Below are 21,550 nucleotides of genomic sequence, written 5' to 3'. Positions count from 1 at the left end.
CAGTTTAATTTACTATTCTACTATATCTCAATTTTGAGAACCTCTATACTAAATGGGGTGAAAAATCATGGAAAAAAAAATTCCCACTAAATTGAATTCACTATATTGAGCTTACTGTAATCTGATATCACAAAAATGAGTAAGGAAACAAAACATGAATGCTATGTAAAATAAAGCACAACAGACAAGTAACATTTACCTCCTCACACTGCTTCAGAAACAAGCCATCACCCAGCTTCATGATGTTAGCCTTGTGCACAGCCGTCACCTTCTTGCGACCATGCTTGGTGGCGTAATCAAAGGCAAACTTGGCAATGCGGCGGCACTTGTCCCTCGTCATGATCTTGAGACACTCCACCACGCCTGTCACACTCTCGTGCTCCAGGGCCGAGTACTCCCCCTCCGTCTGCTCCCTAATGACCACCATGTCCACATTCTTGTGCCGCACATTGAGGCCTGGCAGTGATTTGATGTGGACCACATTGGCGTACAAGTCTAGTTCATCTCTGTAAGAATGAGTGCTTGTTATAATGATGTGTGGAACAAGATCAGATTTTATTATATATATTTTACAAAATTAGTGTCCATAAAAGCTGGCCATGGACGTTGGTATTATTCTTAGGCCCTGAATACTTAACCAATTAAATTCCTGAAATTAAATTATGTAAATTCTCTCCCTTCCTTTGTAAATTAAGTTTTCGAAACAGCTTAATTTATTTCTAACTATATATACTAGCACATTGTTCATCCTTCCATAAATTTCAAGAAACCTTGGTAAACACAGAGTAGTAAAACATGAAGTAAAAAATGTATTAACTAGGTGTCACAAAGGACTCATTTTTTTGTTTAGGGTGTTATACCTGATGTTGTCTCAATGTTATGGAGACAAGACTCTGGAAAAACAAAAATTGGCATGGCTATGTTACTTATAAATTCACAATTTAGCAGCTGGCACATCTTACACATAAGGCAAACCACTGCTGACAGGAGCTGAAGTTTTCCTTCACCTCCCTGAACTTTTTTGAATTGTGCCAAGATACTACGACTCTCATTTTCTAACTTTCAAACAATAAAAATTACAAACTACATAGCTCAGCATTATTTACCCCTGAACAATTAGACATCTATATACTGTTCTCATTTATTAAGTATTCTAGAAACCTTGACTTTACACCTTGCTAATATCAAGTTTTCTATAAATAATACAAATGATAGGAAGCACTGGCCCCCAAAGCAGTCAATGCTTGCTCCCTGCTACAAGCATTATGTCACTGTCAGACAGGCTTGCAATTATGAGCCATAAAATCTTTGAGGGCAAAAATTTGTTCTTCTAAACTTTCCATGTCACTCATTACCCAATCTTTAAGGGATGAGTCATGATGACACCACACACATTTTACCTTAAACTGCAATGTACTGCTAGTAGTGATGTAGCCCATTGGATATTTGTTTATCTGGACCTTGTACACACTATGGCACAGTCATGCTATATCTTCCTCCAAACTTTACTACTGCACAATCTTTTAGTCTACTAAACCTAATGCTGCATCGTGTGATAAAGTATCAGCGCTCATTAAATATGCCAGCTTGAGGCTCCCTAATAATGTCTATACTTTCTTTACTATTCACAGAAAATCTCCTACACACCTAAAATACAACATCTGTTTACTCTACCATTCTCTTTTCCTAATACCCGTCTCTTTTTATTCACAATTCCTTTACCAGATTCTTTTCTAGCTTCAAGTTTTCCCATAAAATCAGGTAAGGTTATGTATGAGATAAGATGTATCCACAGAGTTAAACCCTTTGGATACATCACAGCCTTTTCTCCCCTCCCGGTACAAAATCTGGTTACACCATTGTTATCTGGCTATATGACAATGATCCAATCCTTAGACTAATTCCTGGTCATTGCATTCATAAAAATCAGGTATACTAACATATTTCAGTGCTCTCCTTACATCTTTCATGACCTCTTTTCATATTCAGTGTACTCAAATACCATAGCAAGCACAAGAAAACTAGTCTGCGAAAGACTAGCCAATCTACTTCAAGAAAGTCCTTTAAACATATCACCATCTATTGTGCCCATCCATATATCTAACCTCTTTCTGAAAGCCTGCTTCATATTTTTACAAACAACATAATTACAGTCAGCTCCACTCATACACTACCTAACTTGTCTATGAATTCTTGTTGTTGTCTTCATCATTTCTTTATCTACCAGCTCACCACACACATTTTTTCCCTACTTTTTTGTGCCACTGGCTTACCTAGGCTTGGTGGGGGTGCAGGTAAATGTTTTTAGTCACCCTTTAAGAGGATTTAAAGTCAGATGTTATAATCAGTTTTTGCATGGTTATTTATCCACACCTAAAGCATATTAGTCATCCTTTTCCACACCAACTCTACTATATTTGTCCATCATATGAAAAAAATGCATGACTTAGTCAAGGTAAGGCCTCCCTAGTGCATAGTACAGTTTGATGATAAAATCAATGCTTCTAGAAATAAAGCCTAATACTCTATTCATAGTTTCTATATTGAACACACTATTTCCTTGGTCAGAGATCAAGGGTTATCAGTATTTCTAAGTCTCCTACAACCTGCCCTGCTTACTGAAGCAAATGAACCTTATATTCTTGCCTCATGTTTCCAGCCACACACAAATATACCACCACCATCCTCTGCTGGCCACACTGCACTGTTTCCCTGCTGTCCATGCAAGGAAGTGCATTCTAAACACTGGGCACCCAAGAGACAATTTTGAGGGAAAATAAAAGATTATAACATCATGTAATAGAAAACTATATCAAAGAAATTTCTCCTTCAAATCGAGAAAAATAAATATCAAAAGAATTTCACCTACAAAGTAACAATATCACAAAGGTTATACTGATATGTATAGTCCATCCATTTATGTAGACTCTTCAGGTGAGGCTCCCTCAAGCCTCGGATCAATTGCTGTGCCACGTCTGCGTTACAGGGCAGGAAGGGAGGAAGAGGATGTGTGGTGCAGACAGGAGGAGGGAGGGTGAAGAAAGGTGGGTGTCAGACACTGTTTTGACTGTTACCTGTGCCATGATCTTTCTTGTAGCTATGACTTATTATTTGCATGCCTTGCCATACTCCCCATTACTGCTACTAGTGTAAGCAATTGAGGCCCTATGGATACAGCTCTAGTCTTTACTCTGGCCATGGGAGGTTTGCTGGGTGTAACATTTTTATGCAACTTCTCACTACATCCTCCCTCCATCATTACTCAGGTGATGACTCACGAATTTGAAAGGCAAAGTTGAAGGGTGTCGCCTTGACCTCCAATCTGACCCACTCTTTGAAAGTAGCTCAGGTCAAATGAGATGAGTTGCTGTTACTGAGGAATAGCCTAGTAGGAAAGTGTTGCAACTTATGGGTTAAAACACAGACATGGGGATAACTTCAGTAGCAAAAATAGTGGTTTTGGAGGAACGTTCAGTTTATTTGCAAATTTGCCTTATTCATGTGGAGTAGTTTGGTACACATCCTACACTAACAGCGGGGGCAACTGTGCTTGTATGTGAAAAATTAAAGTAGAAAGAAACATTCCCTGCATATTTTCCCTTCTACACCTGCCTTTCCTTTCCCCTTTCCCTCACCTTAGTTTGTATTCTTCATTTCTGTGACTTGCATGCTTTCAAGAGGGGAGCATCAAGACACTTCTCCAATCTAAATAGACCATACATCTGTTACTTTACTGCCCTGAGTGGGTTCAGTGATTTGTGGGCTTTTTTCTCTATTTTTTGCCTTAAACAGGAGTGCAGGATATATTCTCCTGTGATTTATATAAATCAATTTACTCTAAAAATCTATGAATATGTGACCTCACCAAAGGCCACAAACAGTGAGGGTCAGCTGAATGGTGTTGTTGATACTTATGCAGAAGGACGAAGATTTGGATCTTTGAGTCGTTTGTGCTCACTGTCACTGTCTTACTTTACAACTGTGAGACATGGACACTAAATAGTGACTTGAAGAGGCACTGTTGATACCTTTGGGAATAAGTGTCTTTGCAGTATCATGGAATATTGCTTGAATAGTATTGTGTTAACTCGCTGATTATGCCATGACTGAATCATGGCCTATTACTTGCATAGTCCACCAACGCCAACTCCAGTTAAACAAGCATGTGGCATGCTACTCAGGGGTCAACCCTGCTCTCCAAATTGTTTCTGAAAAGGCCTGTTCCAAGTGGAGAAGTCAAGGGGACACACACAAAGCTAGTGGCTTGAACAAGTTGATGGGTCCCCTCATGAGACTCTTAGGATGGGAAGAGTGCCTGCATGGAGACTTGCTCAGGGGGATAACTGGCAATGGGGTCATTGTGTAGCTGAGGCAACTTGACCCCTAGGCATATGCCCCCATTGACTGGGTGATTGATTATGGATCCCACATTAGAAAAAGCATGCTCAGACGACTGAAGAGGTAAAAAGAGCAGCAGCTCTGAAGAAAGAATGAGAAGCTACTAGCACTAGAAGAGAGAAGTAAAAATAGATCTGATAAGGCAATATAAATATGTCAAAGGAAAGTAAAAGATTAACATTAATGATGTCATCTTCATGAGGGCATGGCAAGAAGTCGTATCAGAAAAGGTTCAAGATGTGAAAAAAATTCTGCTTTCCAGAGATCAATACTTCAGTGGAATATATTAACAGAAGAGGTTGTGTGCCAAAAACATTAAGTGTTAAAAAAAAACAGGACAAAATAGTTTTGACAGATAGTACACAAGCTTGACTCAAAAATAAAAAAACAGATGAGATCAATTTGTAAACACACACACACACACACACACACACACACACATTGTTCCTGTTCATCTCTCACCTCAGCTTCATATTAAGGGTCTTGAGTTCTCCATCAGAGCTGTGGTCGGGAGTAGCCAGGATGCCCTTCAGACACAGGCCATTGTGCTTGATGCTCTCCACTACATCCTCCAGCGAGTCAGACCTCGGTGCATACAGTTCAGTCAGGTGGTACTCCTTGAAGTCCATAGGCACCCCAGCACTCTTGAACACATCTAACACCACCTGGCACAACTCTGGCCCCACACCGTCCCCTGGCACCAGAGTGGCCGTGGTGCGCCCCTCTGGCCTACTCACAGGAACGGCCTGAGGAGAGGAGTTTGAAGAAGATGAGTGGCAGCTCTAATCTTCCGGGGACCCTAAGAATGATTATATTTTGGGGCCCCATAATACTCCCCCCACTGTAGCCGCATACAGTAAAGAGATGATCTTACAGTATCAAACATTAACAGCTTAATTGTTTTGATTAATAAATGTTCGGGGTACCCCTACACACAGTGACCCCAACCAGTTGCATATAGCACTTGTTACTAAAACCAAGCCTGACAAGGACACACCTGCTGTAACGACTGTAAGACACTCCATGCTACGTGTGGTGAATAAAGGGGATAGTGAGTACATTCCTCTATATTTCTGACACCCTGTTCCTTCAATTAATTCAATTTAATTTCCCCCATAATTCCATAATTCAATGCACCCTGTAATGACACAATATCTTAGCCTAATCTGATAAGTCACCCTATTTTTGTCATAAATAAACTTGCTGATGTCTCCTTCACCCTTTCCTCCATGCTCTCATGCTTAAACAGAACTGCTCCTATGTACTTAAATTCAATCACTTTACCAGATCTTATGCTTTGTCATGCTATGGGATAGTGAAAGTTCTTCTAGTGTCCTCTCAGGCTTTCCTCAATACAGTTCAAAAGCACCACAGTAGTTCAGCATGCACTCTTAAACATACATGCTCTTCTATTTATACATGATTGTAATGCACAGAATTCACTTCCCATTTTTCACAAGGTCATAAAACATGTCACAAAATGTCCATGTCACAAAAAAACAGAAAACTGATTATAGTCCAAAAAGGGGAAACAAACATTTCCAACATTGGTACTGAAGACGCGACAAGGCAGATGGGAGGCCGGCACTCTACCATTCAGCTAAAGAGGGGTACCCCTAGCTTAAGGAGCTTTTAGGGGCTTGCTGCATCAGGCAGGTCACTACACTGTTTTCCCCTTTAATCCAAATCAATTTCTGTGTATTTACTGGCGTTATTCATCTTTCGTTGACCTTCTTGGAGAAGGAAGCTCCCAACACGGGAGACATGGCAATACTGGAGAGGATGCCCGCCGCCTGGCCACCCCTTGTAAAGCCCAGGATTCATTTCTTATCTTTCATGATATCCAGGGGTGAAAGTAAGATTAGATTCTTGCAGGTACTGTGTCTTCAAAAGCGTACCCCTACGTACCGGCTGTATATCTCTTACCGGTACGGCGTACCACTGTGTACCGGCTTACTTTCACCCCTGATGATATCTCCTTGTCAGGAAAAGTACAAGAAATTGATCTCAGTCCAGAAAAGGGGAAGCATACACTTTCAATGTCGGAGACTGAACCTGCAACCAGCCAGATGGGAAGCCACTACTCCATCGTTCAGCTCAAGAGCCGAATGGGCTTTTAGGGGCTTTCCACATTAAGAGGGTCACTACAACACTACAAGCACATTACACAGCAACTTCACTTTAAAATATCATAACCTTAGCTCAACACTACACCTAAAACCCCAATTAGGAGAGGAACCACAAATGTCCCCTGATCAGCCTCTACTCCTGACTGATCAGAACTCTAATAGTCTCTGCAACATTCAGGGTTTGGTTCTAGTTTCCTATATATGGAACTCAATATCCACTCTAAAACTTCATATTCTCTTCCTTGCTGAAATAAGTTTTCAAAGTTTATCTTAAGTCAACAATCTATTGATTTTCTCACTTTCCCCCTTTCCTTGTACTAAAACACTCCACCTTCACCACCCCCTCTCTTCCTAAGCATTGTTACATCTTGTTCTACTCATCCTAAATATTCTGCATGGTGTTGGAAAAAAATATACTGCTTCAGCTTTCCTTTTCTGGAAAACCATTACTCACAACTATTCTTATCAGGGTAGGAGGGTGAGCTAGAGTAAAGCATTGCAAGCAGCTGGGCAGCAGGAGGGGTGGAGGCATGCAGTTAGTAAGTTCAGAAGAGAAGTTAGCAGGAAAATGTCAATGGAAGACGGAAAGAGGTATTGAAACATTGAATTCTGAATTGCTGTGGAAATTAAGAAGTAACAGACATGTCAGCAAAAGGAAGAGCTGATGAGGTGAAAAGTCTGACTCCACTATGTCCCCAAAGACCTATGTGTGTATTGAACCCCCACACATGAGATGCATACTCCATGTGATGGCAGACAGAGCCCTTGTATACAGACAGCATCTGAGAGGGAGAAATGACCTATTGGAGACAATATAGAATGTATCTGAATGCAGCTGAATAAGCAAGAGATGAGATATGAAGTTTTCCGTTGAGTTTGAGTTAAGGATGGACAGAGAATGTTTTCTATAGAAGAAGGGAATAGCTGTTTGTTTTCAAAGAATAGAAGCTATCTACCTATCTATATCTCCGACACCCTACACCTTCACAAGAACTTTCCTCCAGGGGGTGGCAGTAACAGAAATGTCTCCATTTCTCCCTGTTCTGGCACTCCCTCTCAGGGCACTCAATTCTGCTACTTCCAACTCTCTCACTCCAATACTTGCTCACCCTATTGATTCACTTCACATGTGCTCTTCCCCCTAACATCCCCTCCCTCATACATTCTCTTCACAAATTCATTCTCCTTCATTTTCATCACGTCCAAACCATCTCAGCGCACCACACTACACCCATTCGACAGCTCCACAATCCATTCTTTTCGCTGTCACACCCATACCAAACCTCCCATACATGCTTTCATTCCTTTCTCCATCCCATCCTGAAACACCACATGAACCTCTTATGAAACTCATTTCCACTGCACACATTCTCGATTGCTGTGCTGCATTTAATGTCCACGTCTCTGATGCACATGACAGAGTTAGCAGAATAATATTGTTCCTTATTAAAGAAGATATATGTTTGAAAAGTTGTATTGGGCTGTCAGTTGATTGAGTTTTCGAGGCACTGAAGGACACAAACTTCTTTCTGTCCCATTCAAGAGATAATAGCAAGTCAGAGGTTGGGCACTTTGTAGCCTGTAGCCTTGAATTATGTAACTGCTGGTGAGAGAATCTTCTCCCCAACTGTAGAGTAAACCAGAGTAGAATAATCAGCATAGAGTGGGAGACAGAGTACTCAGCACATTGCAGAAAATCACTGTAGGAGGGGCTTAGGGCCAGATCAGCCTGAGAGAGAACTGGAGATGAAGAACAGATAGAATGGGTAGGAGGTTGAATCAGAAAGCAAAATGCATTAAGAGGAACAATATTACATAGATAATAAAACATATCTGAAAAGCTGAAGACTATTTTTTAAGTCATCATCATCTAGAGCCAACTACATCAAGAGGAACACTAATGAAATGATACACTTAAACAAACATAGTAGGATCTCACCACTATCATAATTGGTGCCTCAGAAACACCCTCACCAATGAAAACAATTTGGATGACATTGAAATACATGCATAAAGGGTTATATGGTGTTGCAATCTCAAGACTTTCACCTATTTTTTCTACATTTTAAAGCCCTCTAACAATTTTTTTTTTTAGTTGAACTAATAAAAATCTTCATTAAATCAATGTGTACAATAAAATGCTCACCTTAAAGGAATTCATGAGATATTGTTCTGAGGCTTGTACATGGAGGTTACTGTGGCATACCAGTGGCCCTGCCTACACTCTGGCCTCACATGCCTTGCCCACGCATTTCCATCAACACAAGTCATCATTAACCCCTAAAGGACCGGAGGCAGCTATAGCCACTTTGCTGGGCGAGGACCGGAGGCAGTTATAAAAACCTTGCTATTTTCACGCCAAATTTAGCTACTTTTTGCTATTTTTTGTAATTCATTCATTGAGAACTCTGCTCAAGTTAATTCAGCTACTCTATCAGTCTCTGGCTCTGCTCTCATCATGGCCGCAAGCAGTGACACTGACTCCGACGAGTCCGATTTTCTGCTCGCACTCTCCCGCCCTCGGACCTCAATGCCACACATATTACCTGCCCGCTAACCACACACAATAGGGGCTGTATTGCGTGAAGGGAGCTTATATTTTAGTCTAGCTTGCGTAAATAGAGCTCAGGGCACCCGTTATCATTACGACCTGACCATGGCCAAGCAGCTAAAGCAGACGCATGGAAGGCAAGTGGCCGTTCCTGCCAAAATTCTCTCCTCTTTAACTCGCTGTCCCTCCATAACCATGGCATGTAGACCTCTGGATGACATCATTAGAAAGAGGAAGACTTAATAGTGAGGAAAAAGTCTGTTTCATTTGCTTGTTCATTGTAGGTTGAATAAGGAGTGTGTGAATACAGGCTATTTTCGGTGTTTAGCGTTGGAGGGCCGGTCCTGGCAGCAACAAGATTACCACCGCTGCTGGTTCCAGAGGGGTTAAGCCTGTCAAAGCCAACCCTTACCATCACTTCTCACAGAGGAGAATATATCAACCAATGGCAGACAAACCACCATGAACCACAAAACGCAACAACTTCTGAGCTCGTGGGTAACCTGGCAGAGACCAAAGATAAGGGACAATATTAAGGATGGTTTACCCAGCATTGTTTTACTCACAATGCATTACACATCCTCTCTGACTCTCAACCAAAATGTAAACAGTGTTGAGTCACTTCAAGAGTTCACTGTACTAATCTGCTTGATATGACCACTCTCACATTTTGGCTTCATGAACTCTGTTTTTGGTACCTCTGAGTCGCAGAGAACGTGTTTGTACATGTGGGTACAATAACAATGCTCAGTGAACTTTTCTAGTTAATGTCTCTTATTCTTAGTCGTGGCCACGTCACCCATTACTTCAGAAGTTCTCACACTCTGCTATAAAATTGTGTCAGCTGTTGTGTGGCATTTTCACCTCTATAAAAAGTGGTTGCAAGGGATGGCTTTGACATGTTTGATGATGTGTTGATGGAGGTGTTTGAGCCTGGAATGAGCTGCCAGGGTAGATAGGGTGAGCAGTATGCCACAGTAGCCTCCAGGCAAAATATTCTGAATAATGATCACACCAAATACATCATTAACTTATTTAACCCTTACACCACGGGTGTTTGTTGCCGCGACTCCTACAACTGATAGGTTTTCTTAGTAGAAGCCGAACGCTGAAGTAATATTTTGGGGGTGCTCAATTACTCCAATACTATAACTTCGATCAAGTTTATTTTGATATAATTAATTCAGTTTAACTTGAACTTGACAATGATTGATGTTGTAAATCTCAGTAATGGGAGCAAAAGTGGGAATGTGGGTGAGGGTGCATTAGCGGTGTGTTTCTGGATAATTTCAGATATACGGATATTTTGGGGGCATTTCCAGATGCAAAAATAACACTGATGATCAACAAAAATGTCTGATTTTAGCACAGTACAGCTTTATGCTGAATGTTCAGTAGTTTCAGAGAAAAAATGTCAAAATTGATGCGATGTTTCTTTACGACACTTTGTTTTCACACAATTTTCGTATCTCTCGCCAGCTGGGGTGGACTGACAGATACAAGGTTACCATTTGCTAAAATTTAGGATGGGAATAGAGGAAACACACATGACCCAATTTTGCTACATTCACTGATATGCTCCGGCAGGAAATAGTTTGTGTTAAGTAAATACACACATAGTCTAGGGGTTAAGGTGAGTTTTATATTAGTCACATCAATTTATCAATGATTTTTATAATTTCAGCTGAAAATCAGTAGACAAAAAGATTTCAAATGGGTATATGGATAAAAGTGCTGTGGTCGCAGCACCAATAACCTCTTATGATATATTCTTGGCCACAGCCAGGACACAAGTCTAACAACTACGTCATCAAGATGATGGCAAACAAAAACCCAAAATGAGCCTAGGTGCTTCCTTCAAGCAAAACTTTGAAAGGATTAAAAAAATATTCTTAGTACATATTCTATCTTGCCATTATTATCAAAACATTATTGTAAATTATTAATGGTAAAAACCTACTGTAGAATGATTTTTTATATTCTCAGTAATCTATAGAACAAACAACAATAAATGATGCTCCAGCAACTACAATAATGCATGAAAATAAAACTCACCCCACTTGAAGGCTTCAGAATCAGGGAGGCACAGATGAAAAATATTAGAATAATGTCCAAAGAACACATCATATATATATATATATATATATATATATATATATATATATATATATATATATATATATATATATATATATATATATATATATATATATATATATATATATATATATATATATATATATATATATATATATATATATATATATATATATATATATATATATATATATATATATATATATATAAATATATATATATAAAAAATATAAATATATATAATAATAATAATAATAATAATAATAATAATAATAATAATAATAATAATAATAATAATAATAATAATAATGGGTCTTTTTTTTTAACCCTTTAGCTGCTGGAAATGTTGTATAAGAAAAATCAGTGCACAGGTATCGGTATGGGTCAAATATTGGGGTATCGGTATTGGTCAAAATTAGTTTGTGATGGCAAATCTGAGGTCTTTCCTCATGTGACAATATCCATTTCTAGTAGCCAAGGTTTTCTCAACTCCACAAGTACTTTAAGTGATGTCATACAAGGATGAGCAAGATAATGATGATGATACTAAGACTGGGAATTAACAAAATTTTCTGAAAATAGATGAATCTGTTAAAAGAAGAAAGTCATCTAACAACATTCCTAAAGACATAAATCCAGCCAGAAAGAACTACACTGAGGTGAGGACTCTGCCCACCCCCACAACACCAACATGAAGAACACTCACATGGGCAGAGGTAAGTGGAGCAATGTTGTGGAAACTCCGGGGCTGGACATTCCTCACCATAGGCTCCAGCTGTAAAAGAAGAAAGTATATAGGTACAATCTTACCTGCTGTCACCAGTGGGTATAATAGTTTAAATCAATTACTATTGGAAATTCAAGAGTCAAACAAATCAGTCAATGGAGGCATACACTGTGGGGTGCATTGCCTCACCCGCCCTCTCACACCATCACTGGAGGTTCCTCATAGTAAGTCTATATGTAGACACTTTTCCCATAACAAGTAAATCACAGCATGATACATCATCTTGTTCTGGCCACAAACTTTGTGGGTGCCTGTTTGGGCTTCTCCACTCACGATTTTCTTTACAGAAACAACCCAGAGGGCATCGTCAACTTCTGGGTAGCATGCCGCATGCCTATATAGAAATTGGCATTCACAGACCTCTATTCAGTACCAGTTTGACAAAGTCATTCCAGCATAAGCTCCTGTCTTTCTGCAAAGGTATTGACAGTACCACATACTTGCTGAGTGACTCCATAACACTATGGGCCAAGCTAATCTGTCAAAGACTTCTTGACTTGAATTGCCGTTGCTCTTCACTATACAAAAAAATGTTAAGTGCAAATTTCCAAGGCCTCTATATCCTTGCCATATGCATGAGCAAACTGTACTTTTTTTTATGTGTACGCCTATAGTGTCGGCAGGCTCTTTTGAGGGGCCTGGATGGTAGTCGGCCCCAGCCCGTCATGGCGCATGCAAGCATTTATAGTGGCGCCATCTTCTCTTGGCTCATGCTGCTCCCTGGAACTCCTTCTTGATTCACTTGGACGGTTTCCTCTAGAGTCTAGGTTGATGGGTGGTCTTCAGGACAGCATGTGGGTAGTTTTAAGCCACTCAGCAGTGACTGAAAAATCTGAGGTGGTAGCATGGGGATTCAAATCCACCGTGTCCATCACGCAGTGAATGTGGGCCCAGCACACTACCACTCAGCCACCGCCTACCCCACAAAGAGATTATAATGCATAGGCTACTCTGCTGCCAGTGACAATAGCATAGTGCAAGGTATACTACTCATAATTATTGTAAAAATTAATCATAACATTTCTGCCAAAGGGAGGGGGTTTTAGGGGAGGACCACATGTAAAGTGGATCAATAGGGTGAGCGAGTATTGGAGCAAGAGAGTTGGAAGTAGCAGGATTGAATATGCTGAGAGGGAGTGCCAGAACAAAGTGAGATGGAGACACTTCTGTTGCAGCCACCCCATGGAGGCGTCTGAGATATAAATAAATAGAATTTGATTAGATCTATTAGATCACTGTGTGACAGCAGTGACTGAGGAGAAATGGCAACTTAGAGCAAAGTACAATGTGGTGAAGTGTCACAGTGGCAAGATTCAAGTACATAAGAAACAATTATCTGAGAAACAGGTAATTTGCAGTGTAAACGGTTTTAAAGACAGATGAAAAGCATGTTACAGCCTACCAGAAAAAAACAGTGCCCACCATCAGAGTAAGGTTAATGTAAGAGTGGAGTTTTAACTAAGGATCTGGGTAAGGTTGGGGGCATACGCTATAGATGAACATGACCTCAGTGCTCATCTTTGTTAAGGCGATCCTTGAGCCTTTGGTGGGTAAACACCCGTTAACCCAGGACACAGGAGCAGTGTGATATATGGGTTACCATAGTGTGCCTTCCACAGGAATCAATTTATCGACCAGCGTTAAAAGGGAGGATTAACAGCTGGGTGAGCTGCATGCCGACTGCCCGGCCAGGATTCAAATATTCAGCTGGGCACGCTAACTGCTGCACCATGGAGGCACACTTTGGGGCTGCACTAGTAAAAACTTTGAAAGTGACATGTAGCTTACAAAGGAAAGATTCCTTCTAACTTCTAGAAATCATGTTTAATTCTGCCTAAAATGTAAAAGCCTTCAGAGGGTACTTTTACAGCCTTAAAGAGCTGGGTTGATTTGTTCATGTCAAGCAAATTGTCAAGTAAGTGCACTTCATCATCCTCAATACAAAAGCTTATATGCTCAAAAGTAACTTGACCAATACAAGAAAATCTTCTAAAGCTCCATTCACACTGTGCTGACTCTGGGCCACGACAACCCAGCGACTTCTGTATTTGACAAGTCAGCTCCCACGCTCCAAGAATTTTTTGACATCTTGGTGTCGGCTACCATGATAGCTGACTGTCTGGGACATTCGGCCAACTAGTCTCAAGACGAGTCTCAACGGTCAATTTTTTTAAACATTGTGGTGTCTATGACACCACGAATCAGCCGACCACTTGGCCGACAGTTGCAGATGGTCTTGACAACAGTCTTCCAGATTGTCTGTCAACTGGTTGGCCGACTAGCTGGCCGACAGTTGCCAAGGAGTTGGCCAACGGTCTTCGCGACTGTCTTGGCGGCAGCCTTGCTGTTCCTTAAAATACAGAATCACTCTGTATTCGAGAATGAAATGTATAATTCCGTTTTGAACCAATACGGAATGGCATTTGCTCCGTATGGTATTTTGTTATCTGAATGGTCAAGCAGATAATAATCAGTATCTTAAAATTGTAGTGAGTGCATTTTTTGGTTAATCACAAAACCAGCCCGTAAAATTTGTCAAAGGTTCGTCCTAAAATACGTGTAAAATACGCGACATAACGTCCCTCCCCCCTCCCTTTTGCCTCCACCAGCAGCGTGCTGCGGCTGTCACTCATTGCATGCTCAAGAAATTTTAGGGTTGCCACAAGGTCCTTTAAATATGGATCCATTCTGTATTGGAGAGTGAGATGTTGCATTCCACATTTTTCTGACCACAGGGTGGCAATCCTAGTTGTGTCATTCAACACAAGAGAGATCGAGGCAAAAGGAGTGCGTGCGTACTGTGTGGCTCTCAAGTTTGTGCCAGCGAAACGTAACAATGCCCAGTTGTTATTGTGCTTGTGATTGCAAAATGAAAATATAAATTTCTTGATGGTGGCAGTGTTAGCCAATATTTCTGAGCCAACAGTCGTCACGAACGTCCTTCATTAGGTGAAGACTGTCGTCACGACAGTCCCTCATCATTCTTAAGTAGTCAGCACAGACGACTGTGTCGACAGGAAATGGTAAAAATTTGAAAAATGGCCCCAACAGTTGTCACGACTGTCTCAAGACAAGCCAAGACTGTTGATGACAGTCTTGACAACTGCCCCTGACCTCCCTCAGGCCTCAACCAGAAGTGACGGTTGGTCCAGACTCTTGCCAACTCGTCAAGAAAGTTTAGCATGGAATACTTTTTTGCGCTAACCCTCACGACTCCAGACTCCCGTCACAACGTCAGCACAGCAGTCTCAAGACCTCTTTCAAGACATGCCTGACCCTTTCACATCAACACCCAAGACCTCGTGTACCCTAGAGTCGTGGGTTGTTGTGGCCCTGAGTCGGCACAGAGTGAACGGGGCTTTAATCTTAAATCTTGGTTATGAATCCTACATCAGAGACTATAACCATAAACAACAAAGCTATTACATGGTAAAAATATATAATGCAGATTGCTCCACCTTCTGGAAAATCAGAAAATAACCGCGACTAGAAGAGCTCTTGGTGGCCCTTGCAGAAGGAAACCTGCAAGTGTCTATTAATACGGTCCAGCACGGCCCCGAGGCCCGGCCACAGGACGCGCCCCTCTAGGCATTTGCACCGGACGAGCCGCCGCCCATTGCGTGTGTCTGGTCATGCCGCCAAGACCCCTGCAGGCAGAGGGGGAGGCGCCGGTGCTGAAAAGTGCATGTTTCAATGGACGCCAATAAGAAAGTGTCTGCCGGCTGAGTGGCAGGGAACTTTTGAGGCCGTGATATACCACAAGTACTGAGCTGCATCATGGTTATCGTGTTTACTGTGACGCCAGCACCACCACAACCCCCGTGCACCCCCCGCCCACCCCCCTGGCCGGGCTGGACGCGGTACTCACGGCCTGGAGCGAGGACAACACTCTCCTGCTGGCGGCGGCCATCATGCTGCTTCTGCTGCTTCTCGGAATTTAGGAATTGGGAAACCCTGTACGTATTTTTAACTTAGCACTACTTTTGTTTAAATGGTGCTAAAAAATATGAACATCTTTATTTATGTTCCGTTTTTCACTTTATTTGGTTATACAGAGAGTATATAGGAACAAGCACCTTCCTGCAAGCAAACAGCCAGTATATAAATGTTTTCATCAAACAATATCACAGTTTTCTCATTAAGTTCATTAACATGATATTCACTGAAGAACCTAATTTAATCTAAGCGTATCTACACAATTTATGTTTCTTGTTTCTCTATAAAATTCAGCGGGGTGCTAGAGCGTAGGTTCGAGACATGCCAGGTGCCATGGGGGTGGAAAGGTGGGCTCTTTCCGACACCCTCGATCAGCCCCGTTGTTGAGCCTCCTCCTTGAAAGGATTGGGCATCTCTCTACCAGCCGTCTGGGTGGTTGTGCGGCATACACCGCCTTCCTCCCCAACGAAAAAAAAAAAAAAAAATAGCACCGCCTTCCTCCATTGGGGTATATCCCCAACGAAATACCCCCCCCCCAAAAAAAAAAATCTATAAAATTCATATATGATTTTATTGTAGCACCACACAGTAGGACGAGATAAAACACTTCCATGCATTTTTTTTTTTCAGTGCCCAGCTATAAGTAATTTTTCATTCGTTTTGGTAAAAAATAAAAATAAAACGAACTACTTTGTTGGATTGGGAAGGAACGAATGGAAGAGTTTATCAAAAAAGACCACGAAAATATATATAATTATCTGGTTTAACATTTCTTTTGGAAGAGTTTGTGTGGCTGGCAGGGTGACAAGGAAGAGTTTGTGTGGCTGGCAGGGTGACAGGGAAGTTTGTGTGGCTGGCAGAGTGACAGGGAAAAGTTTGTGTGGCTGGTAGGGTGACAGGGAAGAGTTTGTGTGGCTGACAGAGTGACAGGGAAGAGTTTGTGTGGCTGGCAGGGTGGCAGGGAAGTTTGTGTGGCTGGCAGAGTGACAAGGAAGTTTGTGTGGGTGGCAGTGACAAGGAAGAGTTTGTGTGGCTGGCAGAGTGACAGGGAAGAGTTTGTGTGGCTGGCAGGGTGGCAGGGAAGAGTTTGTGTGGCTGGCAGAGTGACAAGGAAGAGTTTGTGTGGGTGGCAGTGACAAGGAAGAGTTTGTGTGGCTGGTAGGGTGACAGGGAAGAGTTTGTGTGGCTGGTAGGGTGACAGGGAAGAGTTTGTGTGGCTGGTAGGGTGACAGGGAAGAGTTTGTGTGGCTGGCAGAGTGACAGGGAAGAGTTTGTGTGGCTGGCAGGGTGGCAGGGAAGAGTTTGTGTGGCTGGCAGAGTGACAGGGAAGAGTTTGTGTGGCTGGCAGAGTGACAGGGAAGAGTTTGTGTGGCTGGCAGAGTGACAGGGAAGAGTTTGTGTGGCTGGCAGGGTGGCAGGGAAGAGTTTGTGTGGCTGGCAGAGTGACAGGGAAGAGTGTGTGTGGCTGGCAGAGTGACAGGGAAGAGTTTGTGTGGCTGGCAGAGTGACAGGGAAGAGTTTGTGTGGCTGGCAGGGTGGCAGGGAAGAGTTTGTGTGGCTGGCAGTGACAAGGAAGAGTTTGTGTGGCTGGCAGTGACAAGGAAGAGTTTGTGTGGCTGGCAGGGTGACAGGGAAGAGTTTGTGTGGCTGGCAGAGTGACAAGGAAGTTTGTGTGGCTGGCAGTGACAAGGAAGAGTTTGTGTGGCTGGCAGTGACAAGGAAGAGTTTGTGTGGCTGGCAGAGTGACAGGGAAGAGTTTGTGTGGCTGGCAGAGTGACAAGGAAGAGTTTGTGTGGCTGGCAGAGTGACAAGGAAGAGTTTGTGTGGCTGGCAGTGACAAGGAAGAGTTTGTGTGGCTGGCAGTGACAAGGAAGAGTTTGTGTGGCTGGCAGTGACAAGGAAGAGTTTGTGTGGCTGGCAGTGACAAGGAAGAGTTTGTGTGGCTGGCAGTGACAAGGAAGAGTTTGTGTGGCTGGCAGTGACAAGGAAGAGTTTGTGTGGCTGGCAGTGACAAGGAAGAGTTTGTGTGGCTGGCAGTGACAAGGAAGAGTTTGTGTGGCTGGCAGAGTGACAAGGAAGAGTTTGTGTGGCTGGCAGTGACAAGGAAGAGTTTGTGTGGCTGGCAGTGACAAGGAAGAGTGTGTGACTGTCGGAGTGACAAGGAAGAGTTTGTGTGGCTGGCAGCGACACGGAAGAGTTTGTGTGGCTGGCAGTGACAGGGAAGAGTTTGTGTGGCTGGCAGTGACAGGGAAGAGTTTGTGTGGCTGGCAGTGACAGGGAAGAGTTTGTGTGGCTGGCAGTGACAGGGAAGAGTTTGTGTGGCTGGCAGTGACAAGGAAGAGTTTGTGTGGCTGGCAGTGACAAGGAAGAGTTTGTGTGGCTGGCAGTGACAAGGAAGAGTTTGTGTGGCTGGCAGGGTGACAGGGAAGAGTTTGTGTGGCTGGCAGAGTGACAAGGAAGAGTTTGTGTGGCTGGCAGAGTGACAAGGAAGAGTTTGTGTGGCTGGCAGAGTGACAAGGAAGAGTTTGTGTGGCTGGCAGAGTGACAGGGAAGAGTTTGTGTGGCTGGCAGTGACAAGGAAGAGTTTGTGTGGCTGGCAGTGACAAGGAAGAGTTTGTGTGGCTGGCAGAGTGACAGGGAAGTTTGTGTGGCTGGCAGTGACAAGAAAGAGAGTTTGAGTGGATGGCAGGGAAGAGTTTCAGTGGCTGGCAGGGTGACAGAAGAGTGTGAGTTGTTGGAAGGCTAAAAGGTTATAGTTTGAGTGGCTGGCAGGGTGACAGGGAAGTTGTCATGGTTGGCAGGGTGACAAGGAAGTTTTCATGACTGGCAGGGTGACAGGGAAGAGTATGAGTGCCTGGCAAGGTGGCAGGGAAGAGAGTTAGTCACTGGCAGTGTGGCAGGAGGGAGTTTGAATTGCTGGCAGGGTGACAGGGAAGGGAATTTGTCACTGGCAGGGTGACTGCGTAGAGTTTGAATGGCTGGCATGGAGACTGGGAAGGTTTCGAGTGGCTCGGAGGGTGATAGGATAGAGTTTTAGTAACTATAATGATGACATGGAGGAGTTTGCATGTCTTTTAGGCTGATAGGGAAGTTTCAATGGCTGGCAGGGTGACACCTATGAGTTTGAGTGGAAGGCACGGTGACAGGGAAGGGTTTGAGTATTTGGCAGGATGACTGGGAAGAGTTTACATGGTTGGTAGGGTAATAGTGAAGAGTTTGAGTGGCTGGCAGGGTGACAGGGAAAAGGTTGTTGAAAGGGTTGTCTTGGAGGGTTTCAGGGAAGATTCTGAGTGGCCGGCAGGATGACAGGGTAGATTTTGTTTGGTTTATAGGGTGACAGGAAAGAAATTGAATGTCTGGCAGGGTGACAGGGAATAGTTTGGGTGTCTGGCAGGGTGACAGGGAAGAGACTTGAAGGTAAATGGCTTGCTGGATGACTAAGAAGAGTTTGAGTGCTTGGCAGGGTGACAGGGAAGAGAGTAAATGGCTGGAATGATGACAGGGAAGAGTTTGGGTGGCTGACAGGATGACAGGAAAGAGTTTGAGTGACTGGCAGGGTGACAGGAGAGTTTGAGTCTCATAGATTCACAGGAAAGAGTTTCCAAAATCTGACAAGGTAATAGGGAAAAGTTTGTGGGGCTGGCAGGGTGACAGGGAAGAATCAGAGTTGCTGACTGGATGTCAGGAAAGAGAATTAGTTATTGGCAGGGTGGCAGGGAAGAGTTTGAATTGCTGGCAGGGTGACAGGGAAGAGTTATAGCTGCAGGCAGAGTGGCAGGGAAGAGTTTGAGTGGCTGACAGGGTGCCATAGAAAAGACTGAATTGCTGGTAGTTTGACAGGGCTGCAATGTGACAGGGAAGAGATGTAGTTGCTGGAAGGGTGGCAGGAAAGAGCTTAAGTGGCTGGCAGGGTGGCAAGAAAGAGCTTGAGTTGCTAACACAGTGACATGGAAGATTATGCATGGCTGGCAGGGTGACAGGGAAGAATTTGAGTGGCTGGCAGGGTGACAGGAGCTTGAATTGCTGGCAAGGTGACACAGAAGAGACTCAATAGCTGGTAGTTTGACAGGGTTGCAGGGTGACAGGGAAGCGATGTGGTCGCTGGCAGGGTGGCAGGGAAGTTTGAGTGGCTGGCAGTGTGGCAGGAAAGAGCTTGAGTTGCTAGCACAGTGACATGGAAGAGTATGCATGGCTGGCAGGGTGACAGGGAAGAATTTGAGTGGCTGGCAGGGTGGCAGGAAAGAGTTCAAATTACTGGTAAGGTGAAAGGGAAGAATTTGAGTGCTGGCAGTGTGACAGGGAAGGATTAGAGTGGCTGGCAAGGTGACAGGGGAGCATTTAAGTTTCAGGCAGGGTGAGAGAAGTTTAAATGGCTGGCAGAGTGGCTGAAGAGTTTGCATGGCTTTAGGAAGGTAACAGGGAAGAGTTTGAGTGGCTTCAGGAAGGTGGCAGGGAAGGGTTTGTTTGAGTGGCTTCAGGAAGGTGGTAGGGAAGGGTTTGAGTGGCTTCAGGAAGGTGGCAGGTCAGGAAGGTGGTAGGGAAGGGTTTGAGTGGCTTCAGGAAGGTGGCAGGGAAGAGTTTGAGTGGCTTCAGGAAGGTGGCAGGGAAGAGTTTGTTTGAGTGGCTTCAGGAAGGTGGTAGGGAAGGGTTTGAGTGGCTTCAGGAAGGTGGCAGGGAAGAGTTTGTTTGAGTGGCTTCAGGAAGGTGGCAGGGAAGAGTTTGTTTGAGTGGCTTCAGGAAGGTGGCAGGGAAGAGTTTGTTTGAGTGGCTTCAGGAAGGTGGTAGGGAAGGGTTTGAGTGGCTTCAGGAAGGTGGCAGGGAAGTTTGTTTGAGTGGCTTCAGGAAGGTGGCTTCAGGAAGGTGGCAGGGAAGAGTTTGTTTGAGTGGCTTCAGGAAGGTGGCAGGGAAGAGTTTGAGTGGCTTCAGGAAGGTGGCAGGGAAGAGTTTGTTTGAGTGGCTTCAGGAAGGTGGCAGGGAAGAGTTTGAGTGGCTTCAGGAAGGTGGCAGGGAAGAGTTTGTTTGAGTGGCTTCAGGAAGGTGGCAGGGAAGAGTTTGTTTGAGTGGCTTCAGGAAGGTGGCAGGGAAGAGCTTGTTTGAGTGGCTTCAGGAAGGTGGCAGGGAAGAGTTTGTTTGAGTGGCTTCAGGAGGGTGGCAGGGAAGAGTTTGTTTGAGTGGCTTCAGGAAGGTGGCAGGGAAGAGGTTGTTTGAGTGGGGTGGCAGGGAAGAGTTTGTTTGAGTGGCTTCAGGAAGGTGGGGAAGAGTTTGTTTGAGTGGCTTCAGGAGGGTGGCAGGAAGAGTTTGTTTGAGTGGCTTCAGGAAGGTGGCAGGGAAGAGTTTGTTTGAGTGGCTTCAGGAGGGTGGCAGGGAAGAGTTTGTTTGAGTGGCTTCAGGAAGGTGGCAGGGAAGAGTTTGTTTGAGTGGCTTCAGGAAGGTGGCAGGGAAGAGTTTGTTTGAGTGGCTTCAGGAAGGTGGCAGGGAAGAGTTTGTTTGAGTGGCTTCAGGAAGGTGGCAGGGAAGAGCTTGTTTGAGTGGCTTCAGGAAGGTGGCAGGGAAGAGTTTGTTTGAGTGGCTTCAGGAAGGTGGCAGGGAAGAGTTTGTTTGAGTGGCTTCAGGAAGGTGGCAGGGAAGAGTTTGTTTGAGTGGCATCATGAA

The 21,550-nt window shown here is 43.6% G+C and overlaps 1 protein-coding gene and 1 long non-coding RNA gene across 5 annotated transcripts in view; one reads left to right on the top strand and one right to left on the bottom strand.

Annotated features, from left to right (window-relative positions):
- Positions 1–15,933, bottom strand: part of LOC127006099 (isocitrate dehydrogenase [NAD] subunit beta, mitochondrial-like) — a 29,383-nt gene extending 13,450 nt beyond the window's left edge. For 3 of the 4 annotated variants that reach the window (XM_050875607.1, XM_050875605.1, XM_050875606.1), the window contains exons 1-4: positions 15,831–15,933; positions 11,882–11,950; positions 4,861–5,144; positions 200–506 (exon numbers count right to left, since the gene is read on the bottom strand). In XM_050875607.1, the coding sequence (XP_050731564.1) occupies positions 200–506; positions 4,861–5,144; positions 11,882–11,950; positions 15,831–15,875 (705 nt within the window). In that variant the 5' untranslated portion in view covers positions 15,876–15,933. The remainder of the gene's footprint in view (positions 1–199; positions 507–4,860; positions 5,145–11,881; positions 11,951–15,830) is intronic. The other variant, XM_050875604.1, reaches the window with a different exon arrangement.
- Positions 15,934–18,231: 2,298 nt separating this feature from the next.
- Positions 18,232–21,515, top strand: LOC127006098 (uncharacterized). The gene is made up of 4 exons (XR_007759068.1): positions 18,232–20,420; positions 20,470–20,709; positions 20,829–21,009; positions 21,404–21,515. It is a non-coding gene; the product is annotated as an uncharacterized LOC127006098 (long non-coding RNA).
- The last annotated feature ends 35 nt before the right edge of the window (positions 21,516–21,550 follow it).

This window comes from Eriocheir sinensis, chromosome 32 (assembly GCF_024679095.1).
Source record: "Eriocheir sinensis breed Jianghai 21 chromosome 32, ASM2467909v1, whole genome shotgun sequence".
NCBI lineage: Eukaryota > Metazoa > Arthropoda > Malacostraca > Decapoda > Varunidae > Eriocheir > Eriocheir sinensis.
The sequence above is the reverse complement of the archived record's forward strand: the minus strand, read 5'-3'. Positions and strand labels throughout refer to the sequence as shown.